The sequence below is a fragment of the Pithys albifrons genome, chromosome 6, assembly GCF_047495875.1.
Source record: "Pithys albifrons albifrons isolate INPA30051 chromosome 6, PitAlb_v1, whole genome shotgun sequence".
Classification (NCBI taxonomy): domain Eukaryota; kingdom Metazoa; phylum Chordata; class Aves; order Passeriformes; family Thamnophilidae; genus Pithys; species Pithys albifrons.
The window spans coordinates 15,811,596-15,838,941 of NC_092463.1; the positions used below are offsets into that span (position 1 = coordinate 15,811,596).

Here is a 27,346-nt window from a genome sequence, read left to right on the forward strand (position 1 = left end):
CAGCTTTCTTCCAGATGAAGGTTCACAGGATGTTTTTCTTCAGTATCAACTTGATTTCTAAGAACTACTTTCAGTGATGGCAAGAGGGTGAAGCTACAGAGCTGTCAGAACACCTCACTAGCTCTTCCTACTTAACTTTTCCAGGAACAGCCACTTGCTTCAGCATCCAGAAATCTAAGACTGCCATAAACCAGAAAAAATATAATAAGTCAGAAACAATTTTAGTCATAAACCATTTCAGTCTGGGAAGAAGGGCTGGAAAAGAAGTAGGTTTACAAATCCATCAGAAATGGATATCTCCATAAGCAAAGCATGCTCTAGCTGAGGCTGTTAGCTTTCCAGCTCATTCTTCATATCCCTAATTCCTTCTGAGTAGCTGACATTTCTTATGAGATTTCCCATTTTAAATGGACATACAATTGTTTGTTATGAGTGAATTGAAAAGTACACCTTGAACTTTTATTAAATATCTTTAAAATTACCTAAACCCCTAGCTGTCTGCATTGAAAAAGACAAAAAGGAAGATACCTTCCTCAGAAGCTGATTTACAGCCTCTAGGATTGTTTTTACATTCTTATTCCATTGTTTTGTTCTCTGTGAAGTGCAAGCAATAAAACAAAGGGTGTCTTGAAAGTGGTAAGAACATGAGATAAGACATGTATTAGAGTTCATGTTACCTGTTACTTATGGTACAGTTTCTTATTTTGTTGAGAGGTTTCTTTCAGAAAGTGAATTTATGAGCAATCCAAGCTGCATCAACTCTGTGAGAATCGTACAGATATTTCAGCTAAACAAGGACACACACCTGCTGTTTGTCTGTTAGGCGACGGTCACACCCTGGAAGTGTTTTCATGAGAACACCTCAACTGTCTTACCAATCTCTGGACATGGACCTGAAAACATCAGGATGAGATAATATAAACATTGGACTTGTGAGATATAGGCTTTTAACCAATTAGAGGTTCTAGCCTGTTGAGGTGAGACCTTTTTAGCCAATAAGATGTACCTCTAACCCTATATAAACCATGCGCTATGTGGAATAAAAGGTATTCACTTTGAATCTCATAGATTTGTACTGTGAGGTCCTTTCTCTCCGCAAAAGTTTTTTTACTTTATTACTTCACCTGTTTTAAAGGGTGGATTTGATAGTGGTCATAAAGAGAATCATCTCTCTGCAAAGCGAGGACTGGGAAAATAGCTGCTTTTGTGTGAAATAGTGAGAAAACAGAAATATTCTTGGGAGGTTCTGTAAAGAAACATATTATGCCTTGAAGAGCTCTGTTTCTCCCAAACAAAAGGCAGAGGTCCATAGGGAGCAGGTGGGAAGAAGAGGTGAATTACCAGGATAGCTAAGATGGCCACATCATGCTGTGAGAGACAATGGCTTAAGCTGAGGTCCCTCTTGCAGCTGCCGTGAGACAGGAAAGGAGGAAAGTGAGAGCAGCTTGGCACTGCACTGGGGTTAATTAGCTGATCTCTCTGGGCAGACAACCCTGCAATGTAGGCTTGAGTCTTTCCAAGGCTTGACTGGAACTTTACTAGCATATATTAAAGTTTCTGCCATAAACAAGCCAGAAAGTGATGTCAATGGAAAGAGAATAAAGGGAAATTATTTTAGGTGAGAAGATATAATGCTGAACTTTTCACCTCCTTCAGCTAGCCACGGAGCACAGACTCAGACCCAAGTACACTGCAGCTTCTCCCTTGCTTGGAGTTCAAAGGTTGGCTGGATGTCACATGCTGGTCACATAGAGCCCTTAAAGGTTTGAAACTTGGAAACATTCAGAATAAAGATTCTGCCCTTCTGTTAACTTTAAACTTCTGTGTCATCTTATGTGACCCTCACAGAATCACAGAATATGCCTGGTCCTCTGATTTGTCAAGGTTTCTCTGCAGGGCCTCCCTTCCTTTGAGGGAGTCAACAGCTCCTCCCACTATGACCCTCTGTGCTTGACCCATGTGCCAATTGCTCACCCACCACATGATGTGTTTATCCAGCTGTGTGGTGGACATTTTGTCCAGAAGGATTCATTTTCATAGCCTTTTGTTTAGGTACTTTAGTGCATATGTAAGGCTTTAAAGTTTTTACTCTTGCACATCCTTGAGTCTTTGGGATTGGCTTTCTGAACTTTTTTCCCAAATGCAAGCTCATGTGTAGGAGCAGGCAGCTGATGTGACACAATCACTTCTTGCTCCTTCTTCCTTCTTTTGGGAGTATGAGGGTCACTCCTTGCACCAAATCAGGTAGCAGCTGTAGAGCATTGTAGCAAAAGGAGTTTCTTTCCTGAGACATATTTATATCTGTTCTGATTGCCACCCCAGTATCTGCTCAAGGACTGTTCCCTACCAAGCTCACCAAGGTGATGGCTACCTCTCTCTTTTTGATTATGTAGACCTGGTATGGTAGAGTTAAACCCTGTGTTTAATTCAGGCATCCAACCTTCAGTACAGTCCTATGAATCATAAATGAAACTCAGAGCTACTCCAAATCTGAGATGACACACTTGGTTTTGGATAGTGTAACATGGAGAACCCTTAAAGAAATAATTCACTTCACTAAAAAAAGAAATGAAGAAAAAGAGGAGAATGAAAACACAGTTGGGGTAAACACACATAGATTTAATTCTTGCTTCTTTATAAAAGGTGTCTTTTCTTTAGTTGTGTAACTGAACAGATGGAGGCACCACAGATATACAATTTAATTTATTTTAATACAGGAAAATTAAAAGAGCAAATTAGTTTAGAGGCAGTAAGAATGGTCAGATATATCCTCTATTTCCTTTTTTAAACAGTAAAGACTATGTTCATCTAGTTTCTTTTTTACTGATATTGATTCACCAAAATGTTCTTCCCCTCATCCCCCAAGAAATCCAGATACATTTTCTTTACAAGGCACTCCAGTTGGATGTGATATGTGTGCTTTGGATAGAGGTGGAATTTGGGTGGGGAAAGATGATGAAAGGTCAGGAGAAGTTTAAGAGGAAAATAGCCTCTCTAAACACTTCACTATTCAGGGAATTTGGCAAAACTGAACTAACCACTGAGACCTAAGCCTTATATCTCATTTCTGTGGGCAAAAATGAGGAATTATTTTTGGCACTTCTTGGATTTTATGGGTGTTCCTGTATTTCTTTAGAAACTACATCAGATACATTATTGAACCCTTTTTATCCTCATTGTTTTCATATTTGTCTCTGAGTTCATAAAATTAACCTCTGTGACAAATGTTGATGGCTTTCTGTGCAGAGAGAGAAATAAAAATGAGGGAAACTTGGCTCAGAGTTTTGAGTTCAGAAATCCATGTAAGGCATGGTGGAAATCAACATGTTAACAAAAAAAAAAGAAATCCTATTTTTAAAGTATAAATGAAGATTCTATAAACATTAATCAATTATTATCTCTGTGTAGACTAATGCTGCCTTAAGCAGCCTACCTATGTGCTTTACTTGAAGCTTTTGAACCCTGAAACAATGATACCTGTTGTAGATATTACAAGATTAGGATCTTGACCCCACAGATTTTGGCTTCTCATGTGATCCAAATTTTTTCCATGATTAAACAACAGGAATATGAAATTTGTATAGGCATTGCCAGTGTTTAGCTTGAAAACTCAAAATGAATAATATATTCATCTTATTAACTGAGACCTGTTTTAAAATTGTATGGGGGAAGTTGCGTCTGTATGAGAAGAAATCCTGAAATTGAACTATGCAATATTTAAAAAGCAAAGGAAAATTTCAAATAATGATCTTTATTTAATTTGCATACACGCATCACTAGACAGTTGTTGAAGCAAATAGCGTGCCACCAGCATTCTGTCAGATTCAGCTGAGCTAATTAAACCTTATTACTTTGTTAGGCACAGCTCATTAAGCAGCCACTGTGTATACTTCTTACAGAAGTTCAGCAATGACTACAGTCCTAACCAAGTGAAAACATGAGGCTGGAGTTTTCTTTAATATCAGTTACAAAAATCAGCATATTTGTCTCCCACAATGCGCCAGAGCAGAATGACCTTGCACAGGAACTGTGTTTATATTATAACTGAGGAAAATTGTGTTTCGTTAGCAAACGTGCTAATGAGAAAAATGAAGCAAGCCCGCAAGAGACATTTAGTGCATCCAGAGCCTGGGTTTGCATGTCTTATGTAAGATTTTATGTTGGTGTTTTTAAAAAGCCTCTTTTAAACCAATGACTACTATTGAAAATTACATAATAGCCACTTAGGATCAATAACACATTTTCATGGACAAAATTTCCACTAGCATAACTTGAGTTTTCAAAGTTGGAGTTTTAAAATTACACTCTTCTAGTAACAGCAGGGCTCCTGGATAAAAACCTGACTTGGCCAGCAAATATCAAACACCTTAACATTTCTTTCAAACATATGCCAAATACATTAATGAAGTACAGATGATTACTGAGATGTTTTTGATTTGGTTCATAACCATGGATTTAGAAAGTCTGTTTCCAGCCATTCTGGTTGAAGAAGTTAGCTTTCCACATGACACAAAAAATGTGTATTTAGTACATAAATTCTACAGTTTTTCTCAGATTCCATAAATACGATACACAGAAGGCAAACATCTCCTTTCTTTACCAAGGCTTTTATTTTCAAGGCTTAGGAATATGAAAATTGTAACACAACCATTTTGCACACCTTTTCATAACTGAGTTGTGTTTTTCACTGCTCTTCTCTAGTTGGGAGTGCGTTTTACATAGCTAACTATTAAAAAACCTAAGAAAAATCTTGAAGATATTTTAAAATTAGGAAAAACCAAGTTTATTATTCTGAAGTAATGATTTTAATGGCAGTTAGAAGCTGAACTTCTGGTATATTATGTTTGACTGACATTTGAACCCCTATTTTGTCTAGTTTAAATGAGAATCACAGATCTGTTTTTCTTCTGGATAATTTGACAATACTGTTCATCATCTGTGGCTTCTATTATCATTATTTGAAATGGATATGTTTACCTCTCAAATTATGCAAATTATTAAAAGCTTATTAGAGTAACAAGTTCCTTATTAATCTCCATCCACAGTATAAATGAGCTTGTGGGCTCTGTCAAATAGTATAACAGAGCAAAAAAAAATTATTTTTACAAAATAAATGCAGGGAAGATTCTTACAAGAACCACCACCAGATTGAGTGTGGCTTCCCTTCTATACATCTTCCTTCCCTGCTAACTTGAAGGCCAGTGTCAGGCAGACCTTTCAGTCCTGTTGCAAGAATGGAAATTAATGTGAAAATCTGACTGCAACCATATATGTTTTCAAGACATAATTTAGTTAAGTTCTTCAACCTAACACCTAGTACTGCCTCAAAGCAAACCACTCCCTGGTTCCCCCACAATGACTGTATCCTCTCAGCTAGAGTTTGGTGCCAGAGTAAGCACTGGTGAATTTTGGAAATGCACATACTGTCTTTGTGGATGCGACCTGAAGACAGCCTTGCACCAGCCAATACGTCCATACCAGGTATGTGTTTTATAATGTAGATGTTACAGACCCAGAGTGGGGTGGCTGTGACTGCTCTGCAAACACTTGGTTCAGGTCCTCCCTCAGCCAAGGAGGACATTTTGCTGCTTTGAGATAGTGCCATTGCTTTTCTTTCAGAGTGTCCAAAATAACAGGAGTTTTTTAACAGCTCTAGAAAATGTTTATGTAGAAGCAGGGCAGGCATTGCATTCGCGGGGCACATCCAGGTCTGCCAGCAAGGCATGCTGAGCATTTGTTGATGAAAGGGCCTAGGCAGCTTGTAACAGAAGTACTTGGAATAAAATAGTAGGAATACGGTCACAGGTTTAGGAAGGAAGTAGAGCGTAAAACAAAGTAGCAGCATTGGCACTTTTTGTATGTTACTCTGTCCAGAAGCAGACTCTGTGGTGGACCAGCTCTTGGCTTGTAGAATCTCTGCTGACCTCCCTGGTAGGACAATGAACCTCTTCTTCAAGCCACCACCTCTTAGCAACAAGGATAATTGAAGCAAAAAGAGGCAAATTTTGCAAGAGTTTCAAAATCAATCCCTGTTGACTTTCAGCAACAGACAAATACAAATGAATGTCTGAACAGCAAAAACATTTGTGTTTGTGTCTCTGCCACAGTTTTTTCACTGTACTTAAACATGTTTTAGTTCACCTCAGTCATGCAGGGAATCCAGAATTAGCTCCAACCCTTGCATATAGTTCTTTACAGCACTGAGTCTCTCTCCTGTTCCTTTCCACCTCAGCTGGCCATGAAGATGCACAGTGGACTCCACTATCCAGGCTTCCTCTCATGTTGTGATTAAACCAAAGCTCAAAGAGAGCCTCAGAGAGGCCTCAGAGACTATTTCTCAACTGCTGCTAAGTTCATCTGAAGGGTGGGGGGAAACAAGTTACACATTAACTACTTCTGTTCTGTTTTTCATAGAAGAGGAAAGTAGCTTGGTTCAGCATGCTGTTACAGAAGCCCCAGTGCAAGCCATAACACACCTCAAGAGGTGTTTTATCACTTGTGTCACTACCTGGCAATAATCTGGGAAGGTGTATGTGGTAGTAACAGCTGCTCATGGTCATGGACTTCTCCTCTTCAACATGTGTTTGCAAATGGCAGTTATGCATGTTTGGGGACAGCAAACACTAAAGCCAACTGACCCTGCAATCACTGACTTCTACCTTCTCTGCATATCTACATCAGCATTTATCTACATTCTCCGATAATTTTTTTGATGCATGTAATGGTTAACAGAAATGTAAATGTTTATGAGGCCAAGAGGTCTCAGCTTTGAGTAGTTTTCTACTGTGTAGAAATAAAAGACAACCTGTTGATACATATGTGGAGTCTAGCAGGCTGGCTAGCATGTCTGAGCACAAGTGATGCTCCTTGCAGCTCCCTCACCCTGGCCTTAAGAGCTCAGTGCTAGGCAAAATTGTCTCCTGATGAACAGTTATATCCATCTCAGGTAGCATGCAGGTCAAAGTAGCTGTTCTTGGCACCGAAATACCATTTCCAATAAATATTTGCTTAGGAGTTGCATACTCTTTTGGATGTAACACTCCACTCTACTGACCAGCTGGGCCCTGTGGTCTTTGCTCTCTGTTTGGAGTGAACAAATGTGGAGATATGCTTATAACGTCCAAGAAGACTAGCTACATCAGCATTCACCTTTGTGCTTCTAGGTAATATGTGTTTGAAGCCATGTAATGTTTAACAGAGGAAAACAGCAGTAAGAGTAAAGCAGCAAGAAACAACATAATCCATATAAGAGCAAGAGCCTTCTGAATGTAATGTAAGTACCCAGTTACCTTTACCTTAATGATTTTGATGCAGCTGTCTGGCATTTAGCTAAGTGAGTCATAAAGTACATCTACTTTCAAGGATGAAACCTGGTTTCTCAGCACTCAAATGACAGCTGAACTTAATTTCAAGAAATATTGAATAGCAAATTCTGTGAATACATTATAGAAGATCCATAAAGCGTAACTCTGCTCTGAATATTTATCCCAAATAGCTCAAAAACCTCTAGAATAAATTAGTTTAAATAACAATGGGGAAGTATTCTGACTTCTTAACTGACAATCTTATTTATCATTGATAATTTTCCCTAAACCTCACAACCAGACAACCAAAACTGAGGTGAATGAGTGAGTGTCTTTCTTACATCAAGATGGTCTGGAGAGAATTCACAAATTAATTTTGCCATGCCAACCTCCCCTGTAAATCACAATTTACTCAGATCACATAGAGCAAAGCTGCAGAAGGACAAGCTGGCTCCTTTTTACCCAGATTTTATTGGTCAGAGTACCGACATGGGGAGGGGAAAATAGTGGTAAACATCTCATTTGCTCTGCTGAACCCATGTCATTGAGTGCCCTTACCAGTGACTGTGGGGTGAGCAGGTAATTTGTGATCTTCTGCCCTGAAGGTGTTCCTTTTCAACTAGGGCATTAGGTAAAGACTATGTGGAGTTACTTTTCTAGTAATGGCTACAATGATTTTAGAGGGAATAGCTTTTACCTGTTTCTAACAGGTTAAGCATCTTAGACACTACAAATCATCCCAACATGTTCTTGGTCTAACTGGTAAAAGAAAAAGCAGCAGAAAAGCAAACAAACAAAAGATTGGGCACAGTCACTACAAATATCCAAGATGCCATGATCCAGGCTCACTGCTGAATGCTATTCTGGCTATAGGCCCGTTTACCTTACAAAAAGAGGCTTTCCTGCTGATGCAAAGTTTGGAAAGACAGAAGCCAGGCCCACACCAGTGACCTCACCCTCCCATGACCAGATGGGGGATACATACAGAACAGAACCCATCTTGAACACATGTGACATGAGTGGTCATTTAAAATAAACAAACATATTCTAACCTAATCAGGTATTGAAGGACAAAAGTTTTCCCAGTTCTCATGATTAGTCAGTTTGTTTGTTAAGTCAGGAATAAGAGAAAATATCACTTTTGAATGCTGCAATCTCATGGTTTTCCATTGACATAGCACTGTCATTTAACATAACCTCATTCAGTCCCTAGATTCTTAAAAGATGAATATAAGAGAATAAATCAGAATGTTTCTGATGTGCTGCCTTGCCATGAAATGGATTTACACGGAGACAAAAAAAAAGCCTTTAAGCCTTTTCTCTTGTTCTCTGACTGACTCATTTTTCCTTAATACTCACTTGTTTCTTTCTCCATGTTTGTTTCTCGAGTAACAAAGAACTTTTGTAGTTGGAGTAAAGCAGTACTGGGGTAGGCAGTAATGGAATGTATAGGAATTACAGATAAACTCAGAAGCATAAGGATTAAAAAAACCACTTCCATAGCAAAGGAGCAGGTCAGGAGATAACTAGTTGAAGGCAGTAGCAGATAGAAATAAAAGACGAGATGTTGATAGAGCTGACCTCCAGCATCCAAGACCATTTTGCTCTTTGTCCATGCAGTCACTGTGAAGAATGATGAAGGCCATCTTCCCACTGTGCTTGCTGGTAGCCATGCTTCACTTCAGTGCCCACAGTCTGACTCAAACTGACCACCACAGTGACCAGCCCAAGGCAACTGATCCCCAGGACAGGCATTCCCATGAAGGAGATCCTCTTGAGTCCTGCCAGCGAATAGTCCCCAGCAACACAGCCTTTGCCTTTCGGTTTTACAGGCAAGCAGCTATCCAAGAACCTGGCAAAAACATTTTCTTTTCCCCAGTCAGCATCTCTGCCGCCTTCGCTCTGCTGGCCCTGGGCTCCAGAGCCACCAGCCAGGCTCAGGTGCTCGAAGGGCTGGCCTTTAACCTCACCAACACTCGGGAGGAGGAGATACATGACGGCTTTTGTCATCTCCTCCTCTTGCTGAACCGTCCTGGCAGCCAGATGCAGCTGAGTATGGGGAACACCCTTTTCATGGACAATCACCTGAAGCCACTGAAAACATTTCTGAAGGACATCAAAAAACTGTACAGAGGAAAAGTTGTTTCTAGTAACTTCCAGAATTCCACTGAAGCTAAAAAAGAGATCAATGATCATGTAAAGAATAAAACCCATGGGAATATAAACCAAATACTCGAAAAGCTTGATTCAAACACTCTAATGGTGATTGTTAACTACATTTATTTCAAAGGTAAGTTACATAGATGCTACTTACTGCAGTACTTGCTTCACCTGCACTAAAAGAAATATCCCAAGTTATTTCTGAATAATTTTTAAAAGGAAGGCAAGTGTTTAGATGAGGCTATTATGACAAAAATATTGGAAGTTCTTCCCCTTTGAAACTTCTTCAACATCTAAATTTTTCTAGCATGTGTAGACTTCTAAGCATAAAAGTCCATTTATTTGCAATCTTCAAGAAAAGAGAATTGCCAGAGCACAACTGATTCATGCTTATTCATTGTTAATTTTTTCTGTCAGACTTCATGTCAATATTTTCATGTGCTGTATGAAGCAGAAAACTAAATTCCAAAGATGCTGGTTGACAAAAGTTCCCCAAAATTTTAATTGACTTACAGTCTAAGATTGCTAAATGGGTAGGTACCTCTGCAGTTGAAGTCCAAATGTTCTACAACTTGTCATCACGTTATACTTATCCCAAGAGGTATTTGTGAATGCATTGCTTTGGCAATGATTAATTTCTTGGATGTTACATCCATTTGTAGCAGAAAGCGGGACATACATAAAATTTCCACTCAGAAAGGAATGCTTGGAAATAGATGAACTTTCAGCAAAACCAGATTTTATTTCAAGTAGTTTATTAAATTTGGGAGCCCTAGTCTCAGATGCTCTGGTCTGAGTACCATACCAGAGTATATTTCTTTTCTGGAGGGCAAGAAGGAAAGCATAAACTTATAAAGTAATCAGAATACTGTGGAGTTTACATTCCACTATTTATTTTTCAAATCTTCTTTATTTCTAGTCAATATTAAAAAAACCCACCAAAAACCAAAAACCAAAACATACTTACAGAATCGCAAGCTGCAATCCTTGTCTATTTGTTTAGTGAGTGACCTGTTTTAATACAAAATATGCATCAATAGAAAACCATTTTGAAAATCAAACACCTTGAAGGCCTGTTCCATTTACCACAATGTAGTTATGTTCAGGTCCAAAAGTTTGGGCTGCTCTAACATGTAAGCTTTTCCTTAGTTCTAGCAGATGAAGAACATATGATAAAGCATGTAAGGAGCTTAACATGTTACCTTTTAAAAGGCAGACATCTGCTGTGAAACTTACTTTACAAGCAATATTCTGAAAACAGACAGCAACTCTTTGGATCCTGGTCAGTTTTCATTTGCTTCAAATAAAACATAAGGTAATATGAGGAAGTTAATTCACTTAATTTATCTCATTTAAAAGAGTGTTGTACAAGTCCATACAAAATTTAATCTGGGCTATTTAGTTGTTATTGAACACATTATAGCAAAGATGACAAAGAACAAGATTTTTAATAAACTTGGAATACCTTTTATCTTTAAATATGAGTATAAATCTTCTGATATAGTTTTATTTACATTAGTCTGGACTCTATTAAGATATCTTCTTTGAAGAAAGTATTCAATTTCATTATTTCTCTTTTGGTTTTAAGCCTACTGGGAAAATCCTTTCAATATTAGGGGGACTCATAAGGATTATTTCCATGTGAATGCGGAGACCTCAGTTGAAGTGAAGATGATGACTCGAGATGGATTTTATAAAGCATACTCTGACAGGAAGCTGTCTTGTGAGGTGGTGCAGATTCCTTACAAGGGAGATGTTGCGGCCTTGTTTATCCTGCCCAATGAAGGAAAAATGAAACAGTTGGAACGTACCCTGACAAAAGGCACTGTGTCTAAATGGGAAAAGTCACTTCAAAGATGGTAAATATATAATTTTGATTTGATGATTCAAGGTAGTCAAAATCTGAAGTCTGAATACTGTGATCAGCTTGTGCTGTTATTGGAAGGTTTAAGCAATGGAATATGTGTCAAGGGTCAGGCCAAATTATTTGATACTTTCCGAAAAAATTAGAATCAGCATTGCCATGTGGTGAGGGAAGAGATCTGTGAGGTGGGAAATTTATTTTCACACACACACACACATTTTCTAGCTTGTATTAAGTGTCTGCATTTTCCTTGTCTCAATCACATGATGTTAAAAGTAGTAATACTGTGACATAGCAACCAGATGCCTCAGACGGAAGACCCCCTCAAGGGGAATGGAGTGTGAATTGCAAAAGAAAAACCATCAAGGTTAGAAAAAGGATCCAAACTTAGTCCCAAAAATGCTGGCAGCACCACGGCTTGCTGTCTTATCAAATGATTGTGTGGTAGAATCATGCAAGAAAGCTCAAATTATGTTTTTCTCCTTCCGTACTTTCCTATCCTCCAGACCATCATCTTCCCGTCTTCTTTTTCTTGACATCTTTTTTAGATGAAAAGACTAACATTTTAGCACAGAAGAACCACCAGCATGTTGAGAATCTTCAGTCCAAGGCATGCTTTGATTGCAATAACTACCATAATTTTCTTTTGAATTGACAGGAGGATAGAAGTGCACATTCCCAAACTGTCAGTTTCGGGCACCTATGACTTAAAGAAGATCTTAATGAATCTGGGTGTAACTGATGTGTTTTCTGATCAGGCTGATCTGTCTGGAATCACAGGAAAACTTGATGTGAAGGTTTCAAAAGTAAGTTTGTCAGCAGAAACAAGTCTGTGGATTCCATAACATCCAACTGCCTTCCTCTAAGCTAAGTTGCGAAATTTGATTTATTGCTAGGGCTGGCTGATACTCTGAAATAGAACATTTAGCTGATAAGCTCACTGTAAGCTCTCTCAGACTTAATTAATTCCACAAGATGTGCAGTTGCTAAAGTCTGCATTGGATACACTTGTAGAGAGGAACTCTGAATGTGAGAATACTGGCTTTATTGAGACAACATTGCTAAAAACCCCACCATATGTTGCAGTGCTTTCTTGCTCGTTCCTGGCCTACCAACAGTTTTTGTGCAGGGCAGTAATTAAATTAACTAGTGTTACTTCCAGTCATTTCACACTGCATCTTCCATATACACTAATTCTTGTATTTTATTGTAGGCTGCTCACAAGGCCCTGCTGAAGATACATGAGAATGGCACAGAGGCTGCAGCAGTCACTAGCATGGATTTTCTTCCTCATTCTGTTCCTCCTGTTGTTAAATTCAACCGTCCATTTCTGCTGTTGATTGTTGACCAATATACTCAGAGCATCCTCTTCATGGGAAAAATTGTAAACCCAACTGCAAAATGACTGGTCAGTGACTGGTCTGATTGATTTGAATTGTGTTTTGTAAAATTATCATTCATCAAAACAGTTACTAATAATTTTCTTTTTCCAAGAAGTCACGTGTGTCATTCTTAAAAACATTGTTCTTGCTTCCTCCTTCAGTAGAAAGTAACCAGTAACATACACATATTAGTGAATTATGAAGAATTTTATTAATCAGCCTTTTAGTGATAAATGCCATGTTTGAAAAGCAAGGTAATATGTATAAGTAAATAAAGTTTGAATAAAGAGGCCATGCCTGACTTTTGGGTAGGAAGGAAAGAAAGCACTGAGGTTTGCTCCAGCTGCTGCGAGTTCTCACCAGGCTCTGGTGCTGAAGGACTGACATGGAGATTTAAATACAAATGCAGTCCACTCAGAAATATCTTAGTCCTCCTCTTCCAAGTGAATGTCATTGATGAAGAAAGGTCATGTTCTACTTCCATGGGAAGGTGATTGCTCCCCTGAGGATGTCTCTGTCAATTTGACACATCTCGCCTAATGCAGCCTTATGAATCCAAGTCTGTCAATATCCAGAGCCAAGACTTGGCACATGAGAAGATCTGGAGCAAGAAAAGAGATGAATACTGACAGAAACATGGCCAGCCTGGTGTTGTGTCAGCCTGGCTCCCTCGCTGTTTCATCCTGTGGGATCAACCACAGATGCTTAAGGGTGATTAAACATATTTAATGCTGCTCAGGGGTATAGCAGCATGGACTTAGGTTAGAAAACCCAGACCCTTCTCAGTGTGTTGAACCTCACTAAATTTCTTTCAATACAATGAAACAGGTGATCAGGAATTTAATTTTTAAATCAGAAGTTTGAGTCAATAATTTCATGAGGTCAACTTCATAACAGAGTAATTAGTACCCAAGGAGCTACTCCCTAGAGTCCATCCTCTCCAATCATTACCTGCTCACACCAGTCTATGCAGTTAGTTGGGTACAGGATATTCAGGAATATTCATGATCAGACCTGTCCTTTCCTGAAGGCAGACAATCTCATACCTCCAACATCCCAAACTCCAGGCTAGTCAGGCCAACCCTTGCAAAAGGAGAGCTAGCATTGGACCTGAAATGCTGGCAATATTTTTGCCTGGAAGATGGAATACAAGCCTGCCCTTCCATGGATGGAGAATGGGTTTGGCAAATCAAACCAAATGAATTCTCTGCAAAATACGCTGTTGAGTAGGTAGTGGCTGAAGCAATTATAGCTTCTGACATTGTTAGGTTTTCCAGTAAAAGAAAGGAATACCGTCAAATCATACATTTGGAGAGTCAGTCACTTTCAGACCAGGCCTAGGCACTTCCTTTGAAGGTCAAGTAAGTCTTTTGCTCTCCTTTATGACATTCATAGGTGATGGCATCCACCCATAATGTCTTGGCTTCTTTAAGTCCCCCCTTAATGTAGCAAACTCTACATAAAGACTCTAAGTGGAAGCAGAGGACAAATCAGAGCTGGGGAATATTTTGGTCAGGTAGATAATAAAAGGTGTTACTAGAATTGTGTTATAGATTTAATCTTGTATTTCTTGTAAATAGAAGTTTCTTGTAAATAGAAATTTCTCGTAAATAGAAGTTCAGAAGGGATAGTGTATGAATACCTGGAAGGGATAAAACAAGCACTGAGATTAATCAGTTTGCATCTATGATAGTAAATAAAGTGACTCAAAATCTGTTCTCTGACCATGAGGTCAAATGGCTCATCACTGCTTATATCCACATTGCTTAACTCTGATCCTGCAAGTCATCCAGGCTGCTTATTGGAAATACCTGTGCTAACTCCAAAAACATGCCTAACACTTGTTTGAAGAATCATCAATGTCATGTGCCTGAAATGGTACTAAAAATATGAGAAACTGAATGACTGCAGGCTGATGGCCAGGTCTGGGCCCCAGAACTGCTTGCTGTACTGGGACAAATGGAACCAGAGTGAACAACCGAGGGGTCAGAAAGTGTCTCTCTGTCACTCAGCCCTATAAGCTCCTGGTGATCTGAATTTTTTGAATGACACTAAGTTCGTCATGCTGATAGGCCATCACCAACTACTTTTCCAAAATGAAGGAACTGGAGCCTCACTGCCCTTCTGTGGAATAAGATTAGGAAGTTCAGGAAACACCTTTCAAAACTCCTGTGAGTCACATGTAGTGCCATGTACTTAGCATAGCTGTGTTTTGATGGTTTCTTCTGATTAGTCCTGTGCATTTGCTGTCACAGTAACTGTGCATGCTTATTTTCAAAAGGCTGCTCCTCATTAAGGATTTATGCTGGTCCTCAGATGATACAGCAATGCTTTGATGGTGCAGATGCCTGAAACACTTCACAGCTGAGCACATAGAAACCATCATGAAGTGTAAATTATGCAAGTTTAATTCTACTACATTGTAATGTAAATGAACTTAAATGCATTTTAAAATGTGAGAACTTAGTGTGAAAGCATAGATACTGTCCATCATCTATATCCACTCTCTGCCTTATAATGATGTCACTAGTTCAGGGACCTAGCTGCTTTATAGCTGCAGCCTGACATTGGAAACTAGAATGAGCTGGCAGAAAAAGGCCATGGGAGATCCTCCCTTGGCAGGTGAACCCATTGTTGAGAAAGCCTCATCACCCAAGGCCAATGTCACGCAGCTGTCCTTCCAGCTGTGCAGAGGCAGGCAGAGATGGAGCTGATAAAGTGCATAGCTTCCCACTTCTCAAATCTGATAGTAATGTTAAATAAAGCAGACCATGACTACAGTAATACTACTGCCAAACTAGCGCTGAGTCAGAGAGATATAACCAGATCCCAGGTGGTTAATCCATTCTCAAAGACAGTGTCAGACCAAAGGGCAACTCATATTTTTTGTGGCTAAAAATTTTTAGAAGTTATTTTACTGACAAGTCAAAAAGACAAATGTTGCTATAACCTAATAAACTAATAGCCACAGAAGTTCTCAAAGGGCCAGATGGATGAATTTAGGAGATGTTTCTGGCATAGTACCTAGATATGAAATCCATTCTCAATTAGATCAAGAAACCTTAAATGGATTCTACTTTTTCTTTACCCATGACCGCATGCAATGCTCCTTTGCTACGTGTCAGCCTGTTGCCCCTGAATTTCAACAACATAATGGAGACAAGCAAAGTAAGACAACTAAGCACCACAGGAGCAGCAACCCCACAATGCAGATCGTTTTGGGTCCTGCCAGTGGATAGCCCTCAGAAATATATACTCTTCATTCCAGTTTTAAAGGCAACTGACTGCCCAAGAACCTGGCAGGAGTGTTTTCTTCTCCCTGGTCAGAATCTCTGCTGCCTTTTCTCTGCTGGCCCTGTTCTCCAGAGCCACCAGCCAGGCTCAGGTGCTGGAAGGGCTGGCCTTTAACCTCAATGACTGGCATTATTTTAATTCTGGGAGTTATCTGTGCCATCTCTAAGTTCTTGTACCATTGTACTTAATTAAGCTTTTTGGTCTGTAGTTTTAAGTCCTTGAGTTTTATGGAAAAAGAAATGCAATTTAAGAGCAAAGTTTTGGTCTTGCAGTCTACTGACTGTTACTAATTTTTTCCTCCTGTTTTATTTCAGTGGTTTTTATAAAACTTAGTACAACTAGTTTTGAAAAAGCTTTGGTAGTGTCAAGTATGTCTACTACACCAATGTCTTCACCTGGGAACTCTGAGGAAACTACATCAGTAAAATCTGAGATGACCTGTCAGTGATAGACTACTCATTTAAATATTAAAATGTTAGTTGGTTCACTCCAATGGAATTCACATCAGGTTAACTTAAATGCTTATATGCTCTTGAAAACCCTTTTTCTTTCAATGCTAGGAGATGAGGTACAGACAAAGCAGAAAACATAAAATAATGTTTTCTGAACACCGATGAAATTATCATCTGAGGTAAAATGTCTGTTAAGAGAAATGGAATCACACCCCGGTAATAACTGTATTTCCCTCTGAGATATAACACAGAAGAAAAAATAATAGATTATTTGATTCTGTTTGTTTAGCTTTCATCTAGAAGACTATGACTTTTTCTGAAAATTTGGTACAAAGATTCCTATTGCATTGCTGAAAGAAGCTGAAAACAAAATAGAAAAGGTCTAGCTTCTATTGCCAATTCTATCACCATTTTTTGCTTAGCCTTCAGAAATTCTTTCTTTCTGTCAATCATGCTGCTTTTTGACATGGGAGCCTGAAGTGCTTTCATTATTTGAGGAGAAAAGAATGAATATTTGTAAGACATGGAGAGCACTTCTGGGATGCTTTTTACATGACAAGATAAAAATACAGAGAGGATCTGAGTTTTATTCTAGTTACAGCAGTTTTGCAATTATACCAGTCTCCTGATTTTAATGTATATATGTATGTCAAGAACTTTATTTAGATGAACTTTTGCAGACATACCTTGAATAATGTCTTTACAGGGCAACAAGAAATGGCTGCATGAGGATTTGTCATGCTAAGTACACAATCATCTTGCTCAATCCTTATCTTGCTGATATTTTATTTTTGGAGTCAGAAATCCTTTGTCCTGGAATAGCCAGAAATATAACTTGCAAAGCTAGCATAATAATCTGATGACCGAACAGCAACAGAAATAAGTTAATGATATGGGATGAAACTGCTCCTAGAGTAGTAGAAGGAACCAAGATGTTGCATAAGTGAGCAGAGTCACTGGCAAACAGTAGGAGGAGAGGTAATTAAATTATTCCTTAATTCCTTTCATATAGACCATTATTAGGCTAATGGGAAAAGCATGTTTGTCAGTCCTTTATATGACTCCCCTAGCTCCTGGAGCAAGAGTCACCCTGTCCCAACCTGCTTATCTCAAAGCATCCAGGAGCAGAATACTTTCTTCTGTGCAATTCCCCTGGATGAATATCCTTTCTGCAAAACTGCACAGAATTTCCAGTTTGGCCTGGAATTTCCCAGAGACATCTGTCCTGAAGACACAGGTGTTTTCACCTACAGGAATGTGCAGTGAAGTAACAAACTGCTTTCCCCTCCCTCGGTTCTCACAGACCTGCCACCAGGCAGAAAAGCAGGTGATATCCATGTGTGGTGATTCACCCTCATTTTCCATTGCATTCAACAAGATAGACAGATGTCCCAAGAATCTCTGTTTCTGGTGCCTGTGACCTAAGGAAGATTTTCAAAGGACTAGGTGTGACTGATGCATTCATCAGTGATGCTGATCTGTCTGGAATTGCTGGGAAGCTGATTCTTCGAATATGAGCAATTGTGGGTCAGCTATAACTGCTGTTCTTAACCTTGCCTAGGAAGAGACTTGGGTCAGGGCCAGAGAAGCTGGTGCCTGGGAGTAGTGAGCAGAGACAGAAGTAACTTTCCACTCCCTCCCTGACATGCTGAGTGGTGCTGCATATCCTGGGAGAAAGTCAAGGAATCACTGCAGCAGCTTTGCTGTTCCCAGAAATTCCTCTCTGGAAACAGTAGCATCCTTCAGATGGTTAGCCAAGCATTAGGACTGGGCTGAAAGATTAATGCTATCTATGTAGGCAGGCCTAAGCTTGAGGAAAATAGCTTTTATAGAGTCAAGCAATAGCCTACTTGCTGCTCCTGAGATTTGGTCATTTTACATGATACTCAAATAAACTTATTGGGTACTTGCACAGCTTATGAAAAAGACCATTCTCCACAGAAATATGTTCTGATCAACCCTTCTTCTGTTTTGTAAGACAGAGTAGTTGTATAGCAATAACTATGGCTCCTATGTGTAGGCAAATTGTAAGTTTACCTGGGGCAAAATAATGTACATTCAATGGAAATAATTAGTCACTGCTAATTAGGATCGGTGCCATACATCTCATCCTTAAATAACCTTCTGAGTAGCTAAATTGTGCCTGTTTCATCTTCTTTTGAAACGAAACCCAATGTAAGGCACATACAGTATATATATAATGACATATACAGTATGTATATAATTTATGCTTATCCTATGCATATATAACACAAGAGGCTAAAAGATCTCCTCTATTCTCCCCAGCTAACATTTTTCTATGGGAAAGTTTGCCCATTTCATTCTTCCATTTATCTTATTATCACGGGTATTTGTCAAGTCATGCTATAGTTTGCTTTTGACTTTAGTAGTTTCTGAAATACTCATCAAGGGTGTCTCAAAAACCTAAGCAGTGTTGCAACTATCCTTCATTCTAATAAGTTGAGCCCATCCAATTATGCCTGAAATGAAGAATCAAACCCAGTGACAGAGAGTCATTGAATTGGACATTCCTTTTATTCAGCCAGTTTGAAACATAGGTAATTATTTGCCATGTTTAATTGTGTTACAATCTTTTGGGGTATTTATACAGGGTAACTTTCAAAAGCTACACCCAAAGATTTAGGCCCCATACACACACACATTGCATTAGGGGTGTTTTTAGGTTTCTTCTTGCTGTTCTTTCATGGAGCAAGACTGCCATCTTGCATCCCATTTTTTGGTCAAATAATGTGGGGAAGGGGCATCAGGGCCTCTTTGCATGTTCCTCACCACGGACTCTTCCTCATGTTGGCAGGTTTCCTGGCATGTATGATTAATTGTTGCTGACCTATAACATCCTATCCAATTGTTCTAGCTCTTACTAAGATACCTTCATTTTTCATTGGTTAATGTAAATCTAAATTGTTCTTGACTTAAACAATTCTCTATTGAATTTACTTCTTGACAGAAACAATCTCTATTGAATAAGTTCTGTGAGGTGCATAACTCCTGTAAATTAATTTCTCCCAGGTGCACTACTGTAGTATTCTTTGGTTAGCTCAAGATTTTGATATTCATTTTACAATATTAAACTGGAAAAATCAACTAAAATTACTAAAATACAACTCTCTACAAGGTTCAGAGCCCCCTAAATTCCTAAACTATCTGAAATAAAGACATATCTCTCTTTCATGCCAGTTAGGGCCTACCTGAATGGGCAGTACAGAGGAGGATGCAGATACTGAGCTGTTCCTCAATAAACCTGCTGCCGCCTTGGGTACTCAGCTGGCATTGTTCCATCAGGACATCCTGTGCAGAGAGTTCAGTGGGACACAATGTCCATTGCTTTGGCCCTTACCATGGTTATGCCAGACTACCTTGAAATGCTCTTTTGCCCACAGTTTAGTTCAAGCCCAAGAGCAGCAAAGTCCTTGGTCTCTCTCTGCCTTTAGAGCTCTAGGTGCTGGCATCATTCTGCCTGTGTTACAGGAAAAAAGACTTACAGTGGTTGATACTCAGAAAAAAATAGCTTACTCAGCCTTTGCTTTGCAAATAAATCTTATTTGACCTGTTTAATGTTTACCAGTGGACATTAACTTAATTCTATGAAGCAGATGAAGAATAGGAAAGAAGCACTGTGAAAAGTCAGTCCAGCACGGTAAGTACCATATTATACTTTCTTAGAAGTCTTTGAATTTAAGTTGTATGTCATCCTTGCTATTTATTGAACAGTATTTAATTCTGAGATTAATTTATTTTGTACATTATTTGGCAATTATTTTACTGTCTGGAAGCGTTCTAAATGTTTGAAGCAGGATTAATTCAGATCCATATCCTAACTATATTGATGGTGTGACTGGGATATGAGGTCCAAAATGAATACTTAACAGTCAATATCAAGATGCCCAGAGGAGTAAATTTAGTTGCAGTTTCAATGTCCTGACTATTCCAGGCTGATGTAAGGCTAAAGAGAGTAGCATCATTTCTCTCCAGTTTGCCTAAAGACCAGTTTGCCTACTTGCAGTCAAGAGGGCAGGCAGGTAAATCAGTCTCTCTCAAAAGCAGATTTGGGGAATCATGAAAAGAGTACTTACCTGATCAAAATGAATTACCATGATCTAGAATGCCTTTTTTTTCACAAGCTGTTATTTTTAGCCAGCATTTTAGGCATGCTGAGCTCACATTCACATGGCAGAATCCCATGCTCCAGAGTGAGAATGTAGCTACTGGGAACAATATTCAAACCATCGCTACTTCCCTGAAGGCCCCTGCCTACTTCACGGGTTTTGAGTTTTTGTCATTTGAGATATTTTAGATGAGGAAATCTATGAAGAAAATTTTTCTCCAGTAGGTTTCATGGTTCTTTCCTCAGAAAAAGGCAGAAGAGAGACTGTGGGGTTATGTAGAATTTGCTTAAGTCAGTTAAAGGAAAAGGTCGTGGAATTACACATACTCAGCAAGGCAGATTCCACTGAAGCTTTTCCTAAGCTCTTGAGTCTTGGGCTTTGGAGCCTTATGGATAGTTTGTGCACTAGAGAGAGACAATAAACTTTCTCAAGTTATACTCAATTTGCTAAAGCATTTAAGGTAATATCCTGAAATCATATAAGTCCTGAGTCAGAGCTGCTATGAAAGCAGCAGGAAGACATAAAGAGTTTAAGGGCTGAGCATTGAGGTGGATTCTATTCACAGCTATAACTGACTGTTATCTCTGCAGTGTTTGAAAAGTAAAGTCATAACAAGACTGTGAGTACTACAGAAACATATCAGCAAAAGTTGGTCTCTATGCCAAAGTACTCACCAAATAAGTGGGTGCCCATAGATGAATTCAGCCAAACACCCCAAGGCACTTAGGGAGTGCACAGAGGCCACGCTGGTCAGAGGCAAGAACTATTTCACACATAATACCTCACAAAATCCTACATAACATTGATTTCTCCCTGACAATGCCACATTATTATCTTTCTTCCTTTGCTCACTGGAGACAAACCAAGGGAAATTACTAGAAATAGGCTATCCAGGAGGCCAAGCAGAAGAGTATTTCTAAACCAAAGAGTAATTCTACAACTAATGTCTGAAACTCAGTATCTAGAATACAACAACTTTTTATGCAGGAAAGAAAAAATTCTCTAGAGCTAAAGTTGTTCTGTTCTTTCTTAACAGAACTGTTCAGAAGGACAATGAAGTCTGCACTGTATTTGTGTTTGTTACTTCTTGGACTTCAAGTCCAGGGTCAACAGCAGGAACAACAAATATCCCATTCTCCAGAAGACCATTCCCAGGCTGAAGGTGAAAACTTGTCCCATGTCAAGATAGCCCCCAGCAATTCTAACTTTGCATTTAGGTTTTACAAGCAGATCAGAGAAGAGGTAGGCAACAAGAACATTTTCTTCTCTCCTTTGAGTATCTCCACTGCCTTTGCAATGCTCTCGCTGGGGGCCAGATCAAGCACGCTCGGAGAACTGCACAAAGGCCTTTTCTTCAACCTAACAGAGATGGAGGACCAAGAGATCCATGAAGGATTTCAGCATGTCCTCCAGCTGCTGAATGACCCTCACCGAGAAGTCCAATTGAACATGGGAAATGTCCTGTTCATAGATGACCGACTGAAACTTCTTCAAAAATTTTTGGATGATGTCACAAATTTTTATTATTCTGAAGCTATTTCTAGTAACTTCCAGAATTCTCCAGAGGCTATAAAGGAAATCAATAAGTACATGGAAACAAAAACACATGGAAAAATTGTTGATTTTCTTAAGAGTCTTGAACCGGACACTGTGATCGTTCTTGTTAACTACATTTTCTTTAAAGGTAAGTGATAAACCTGGGTAGCAGTTATACACATAACAGCTGGAAGTTCTAAGAACAGTAACTTTTCTCACATTGTGAACTTATCCTGTCATCTAATTTAAAACACATCTTTCCATTTTTAAATTACTTAGGAAATATTTTCAAGCCAGGTATGAAAAATCATTTTCTATATGACAAAAAAATTTAAAAAAAGAAAATAATGAAAAATAAAAGAAGCTGTAGAAGTTCTGATTAATGTCGATATCAATTTTAAGCCAGGTTCAGAGCTGAAAATATTTAGAAAGTATGATCTTGGGAACTTATCATTTTTTGAAAGGCACAGGTTTCTGTGCCTTTCATCTGGCTGTGCAAGTCATGGACAAACATGGATGACACTTGCATGAAAGGACTAAGCCCGGAACTTGTATGGTTGGAGCCTGTGAAAGATTTACCATTGCCTTAACAGATAAAGACTCATCTCTTTTTCACAGTAACCCTCAACCTACATTTTTTGTGTGATTTTTACTAAAACCATTGAAAGGTGGTGAAGTTTTTCTTTCCATGGCCAGGGCACAAGCATTCTTAGACTTAGATAGGCTTGTTGCTGCCTCTATCTTCAAATGCAGTGTTTTAAGCATGCTTTTATTAGTGTCTTAGTTTTAATTCTATACTAATTCTTTTGTCAAAAGGTTCCTGGGAAAAACCTTTCAACAATTTGAACACGAGAGATGATGACTTCTTCTTGGATGCCAAGAATTCTGTTAAGGTCAAAATGATGCATCAAAACAAAGCCTTTAATATTTACAGGGATGAGAATTTGTTTTGCTGGGTAGTAGAAATCCCATACACAGGAAATGTTACTTCATTGTTTGTTCTGCCTGATGAAGGGAAAATGGAACAGGTGGAAGATGCTCTGCTAAAAGAAACAGTGTCTAACTGGATGAAATCACTTAAAAAAAGGTAATATTTTAATTTTGGCTTTGTTAAATTTTGAACAGGCCAAAAGTACTGCTTCAGAAAAGGTTAAGCTTAGGATGTCATAATGAATCGCTAGGCACAGCTCTGAGGAAAAAGCATTGCTTGGTTTCTTTAACTCAGACAACATATCATGTGATTTCATATCTAAAGGCAACCCTCTCCCCAGACTACTCAGTCACAGCAGTGAGAGTGTTACCAGTTGTGAGGATCCTGCACATGGGTACATTGCCCTCAGGAACCTGTCTTCAGTGGGAAGAATCTAGTGCAAAAGAAAATATGATTTATTTTTCTCCAGTCTGGATGATACTTTCTAGCCAGTCACTTTCATAAACTATTACTCTCTCCCTGCACCACTGATCAGACTGTGGTTGGTGGAACAGGTACCTCAGTTTCTGCTTCTCTAACATGAGATTTATCACTGTCTTAGAAAGCCGAGCCTTAGCTCCTCAAGTATTTGGGATGAGTGTTTACCTGCCACAGCTATTGCATTAAAGGATTTCACAGCAGCAAACTTACATTTTTCATTTATTTTCAAAAAGAAAAATCTACCTGGACCTTCCAAAATTCTCTGTCTCCGGCTCCTATGATGTTAGGAGCCTGTTTGAGAAAATGGGTGTGACAGAGGTGTTCAGTGACCAGGCTGATCTCTCTGGAGTGGCAGAAAAAACTCTTCTGAAGGTTTCCAAAGTAAGTATACAGAGTTGGTACTATATATGCAGCTTCCATTATGTGAGGACTTCAGAATTTACATAGGCAACAGACTTGTGGCACAGGGATAGCCTCATTTCACAAACAAGAAATGAATACACAGATAAATAAAATTATTTCTCTAGTGTCCTATGGTATATATGCTTTGTGTCATGAGGAATATGATCCTTTGCCTATATTCTGCGCCGATGAGACTGCCTCTGGAGTACTACACAACCAGTTTGGGGCTCCCTAGCACAGGGGACATGCGGACACACAGGAGAGGGAGTCCAGTGGAGGGTGAGCAGAATGGTTATGTGCCTGGAGCACTGGACGTATGAGGAGAGGGTGGGACACCTGGAGTTGTTCAGTCAGGAGAAGGGAAGCTGAAGGTGGGGTTCTTAGCACTCACAGATACCTATTATGAGGTTGCAGATGGACACAGACTCTTTTTACAGATGCACAGTGATATGACAAGGGGCAACACACATGATAGACAATAGGACATTCTGATCAGATATTATGTAAAAAAATTCACTATGAGGGTGATCAAAAACTAGCACGGGTTACTTGAGAATCTATGAAATTTCCACCCTTGGAAATACTCAAACCCTGGCTGGATTAGATCCTGAGTAAGCTTATCTAGTTTCAGAGGTGACACAGTGTGGAGTGGTTGGTTACATTTGATGGCCTCTAGAGGTCCTTCTATTATATATTATTTAATGATTTGGTGATTCCTCACACTGAATAATCTCTTATGACATGTGGACATCTGGATTATAGATATAGGACAGGTAAATAGAGGAAGGTAGCAGGGACTCATGAGATGAAATTTTAGATGTGTACAGACAATGAGGGAAGAAAACAGAGGGCTGACCAAAGATAATGAAATAAGATAATGTGAGTTCCTAAATATGAATTTGCTATACTTACCACAGCAAGCCCTGTAAAGTCTTAACAGTGGGCTCTATTATAGAAAGACAACCTATAAAACTTGCCACTATTGTGTCTTTGCAGAAAAAAAATTTTTTGCATACACAGAAATTGATGCAAAATGAAAACTTTCGCCTTCTGTGTTCAGTACTAGGGACAAAATCTTACTCTGAGGAGCAACAGAACAATAAATACCCTCTATGTTGCTCAGCCTTTGAAACAGCCAAGTTTGACTCCAACAGAGTGTTGAAGAGAACTCTCCCTGAACTCAGAGCAGACTTTGCTTGTCTTGGAAATGCTGGACATTAGTATTTTTTCACACCAGTTCTACACTTATTTCTGTGTTTTCTTTTTACAATTATTTTCTGACAGTGTTAAAGCAAGCAGTTTCTTCCCCAGCTGCTTCCTTCTCTTCTGTACCTAGATAATAATCTTTTCTTTCCTTGCAGGCAATTCACAAGGCTATGGTGGATGTTAGAGAGAACGGCACTGAGGCTTCTGCACTGACCGTGCTAGAAATAACACCATTGCTTCTACCGTTTCCTCCTCCTCCTCACATCACCTTCAACAGGCCCTTTCTGATGATAATTATTGACAAAACCAGCCACAGCATACTCTTCCTGGGGAAAATTGTGAACCCAACCTAAGCAAGACTAGGCCAGAGCACTGGTACTTCTTAGTGCGGAGAAAAAAGCTTATGTGCTTCCCAGGGATTTCTTTGCAAAGTGAGACTAGAACAGATCTGATGCCCACTTAACAAATAAATCAATATTATTTCAAGTTTCTCTTTACTTAAAAATAGACATTAAAAATAAACAGTTGCATACAAACATGAGTAGGCCATTTTTACAAAATACCTCAGGCCAAATAGGCAGCCATGGGTTCTTCAACAGACAAACATTTTCCATGCACTTATCACTGGTGTCAGAGTTTTTTATATGCAGTTACAGGTTCCTACTGCTGGCTGAGAAATTCCCTGTCTCCCATATTCTGCCCTCAGCTCACAAACCACAAATCTATCCCTTTCAGCTGAAAAACCATCCTTTCCTTCCCTTGTATTCCACTGTGAATCCCAGCAGAAGTCTCCTTCATCTTCCAGGGCTCAGTAGCTAAGAAGAGAAACAAAAACATAGACCCATTAAACCTTTCTTCTTCAAGGTGGTGGATGCTCCTTGATAAAGAAGCACCTTTTCCTTCCAGCTTGAAAACTGCCTCCTACCAGCTCCAAACCTCACTCCCTTTTGCATTGCTCACTAGTTGCTCCAGAATAAGGAACCAAACTTTTCTGTCAGGCCAAGAAGTTTGCATTTGTGCCAAAGAAAGCTGCACATCATTGCACAAGTTATCATCCTTGTGCATGCACAGCAAAGCATGGGATCCCTGGGAGAACTGGATATGGGAAAACCCATCCGCTAGTTCCAGAAACCAATGACAGCAGCTGGAGGTCATATCTCTGTTGTCCAAATGCCAGCTAATCATGTTGACTTCCTCTCGCTTCAGCAAGATCAGCCTGATGGGTACTTTCAAGAGGTTTCTGCCATTAAGCTGATGTCCAGGGTGCAGAAGGTGACTTGACAGAAGCCAGTGTTACTAGCAGCACCATGCGATTGGAGCAGCAATAAATTCATTAAATTAAATTAATTACTTGGCAAGTACAAGTAGAGTAATAAACAAAGACATGATTTAAAACACCTTCCTACCAATCTGCTCCCTTCTTCCTGGTCTCAGTTTCACTCCTAACTCCTTTATCTCCTCCGAGTGGTGCAGGAAACGGGGCATGAGGTTATGGGAGTTGTGGTCAGTTTACAATGCTTCATGTCTGCTGCTTTTTCCTTCTCCTGATCTTCCCCAGGTCCAGCATGGTGTTCCTCCCACAGGCAACAGTCTGTGCACTGCTCTGGCATAGGTCTTTCCTACACCACACAATCTAACAGGAACAGACTGTTGCAGTGTGGGCGTCTCTCCATGGGCCACAGTTCCTGACAGGACCTTGCTCCAGGGCTGGCTTTCCATATGCTGCTAGGACACATCCACTTGCTCTCACATGAGGTCCTCCATGGCAGCAAGCAGTGTGGGTTTCTGTTCCACCACAGTCCTCCATGAGCTTCAGGGGGGCATCCTGTTTCACCAGGGTCTTTTCCAGATGCTGCATGGGGATCTCTGCTCCAGCACCTGGAGCACCTCCTCTGCTTCCTTCTGCATTGACCTGAATGTCTGTGAGGCTGCTTCTCTCACTTGTTTTTTGAGTCCTCCCTCTCACATCTGCCACACAATGTTTTTTCCATTTTCTCAAATACACTTTTCCAGAGGTGCCACTGTCTTGGCTGAGGGGCTCAGCTGTATTCTGTGGGGGGTCTGTTGGAACCACCTGGTACTGGCCATGTCCAGCACCAGACAGCTTTGGGCTTTCCTCACAGAGGCAACCCTGCAGCCCCCTCTGACACCACCTCTGCACAGACACCATTACACGGAAATCCAGTCCTCATATGAGGTTCACTACAG

General features: G+C 39.6%; 2 protein-coding genes and 1 long non-coding RNA gene across 3 annotated transcripts; 2 read left to right on the top strand and 1 right to left on the bottom strand.

Annotated features, from left to right (window-relative positions):
* LOC139672886 (uncharacterized) lies at positions 1-9,328 on the bottom strand. Its single transcript, XR_011698005.1, has 3 exons — positions 8,886-9,328; positions 806-893; positions 1-180 (listed from the first exon to the last, which is right to left on the bottom strand). It is a non-coding gene; the product is annotated as an uncharacterized lncRNA (long non-coding RNA).
* Positions 7,096-13,002, top strand: LOC139672884 (alpha-1-antitrypsin-like). Its single transcript, XM_071557603.1, has 5 exons — positions 7,096-7,273; positions 8,925-9,594; positions 11,053-11,323; positions 11,987-12,134; positions 12,542-13,002. The coding sequence occupies exons 2-5, from the start codon at positions 8,937-8,939 to the stop codon at positions 12,731-12,733; spliced, it is 1,269 nt and encodes a 422-aa protein (XP_071413704.1). The 5' UTR covers positions 7,096-7,273; positions 8,925-8,936; the 3' UTR covers positions 12,734-13,002.
* Positions 13,003-20,009: 7,007 nt separating this feature from the next.
* Positions 20,010-25,674, top strand: LOC139672887 (alpha-1-antitrypsin-like). Its single transcript, XM_071557604.1, has 5 exons — positions 20,010-20,114; positions 21,620-22,267; positions 22,936-23,206; positions 23,764-23,911; positions 25,294-25,674. Exons 2-5 carry the CDS (start codon positions 21,637-21,639, stop codon positions 25,489-25,491), a joined length of 1,248 nt encoding a protein of 415 aa, XP_071413705.1. The 5' UTR covers positions 20,010-20,114; positions 21,620-21,636; the 3' UTR covers positions 25,492-25,674.
* Positions 25,675-27,346: the final 1,672 nt, after the last annotated feature.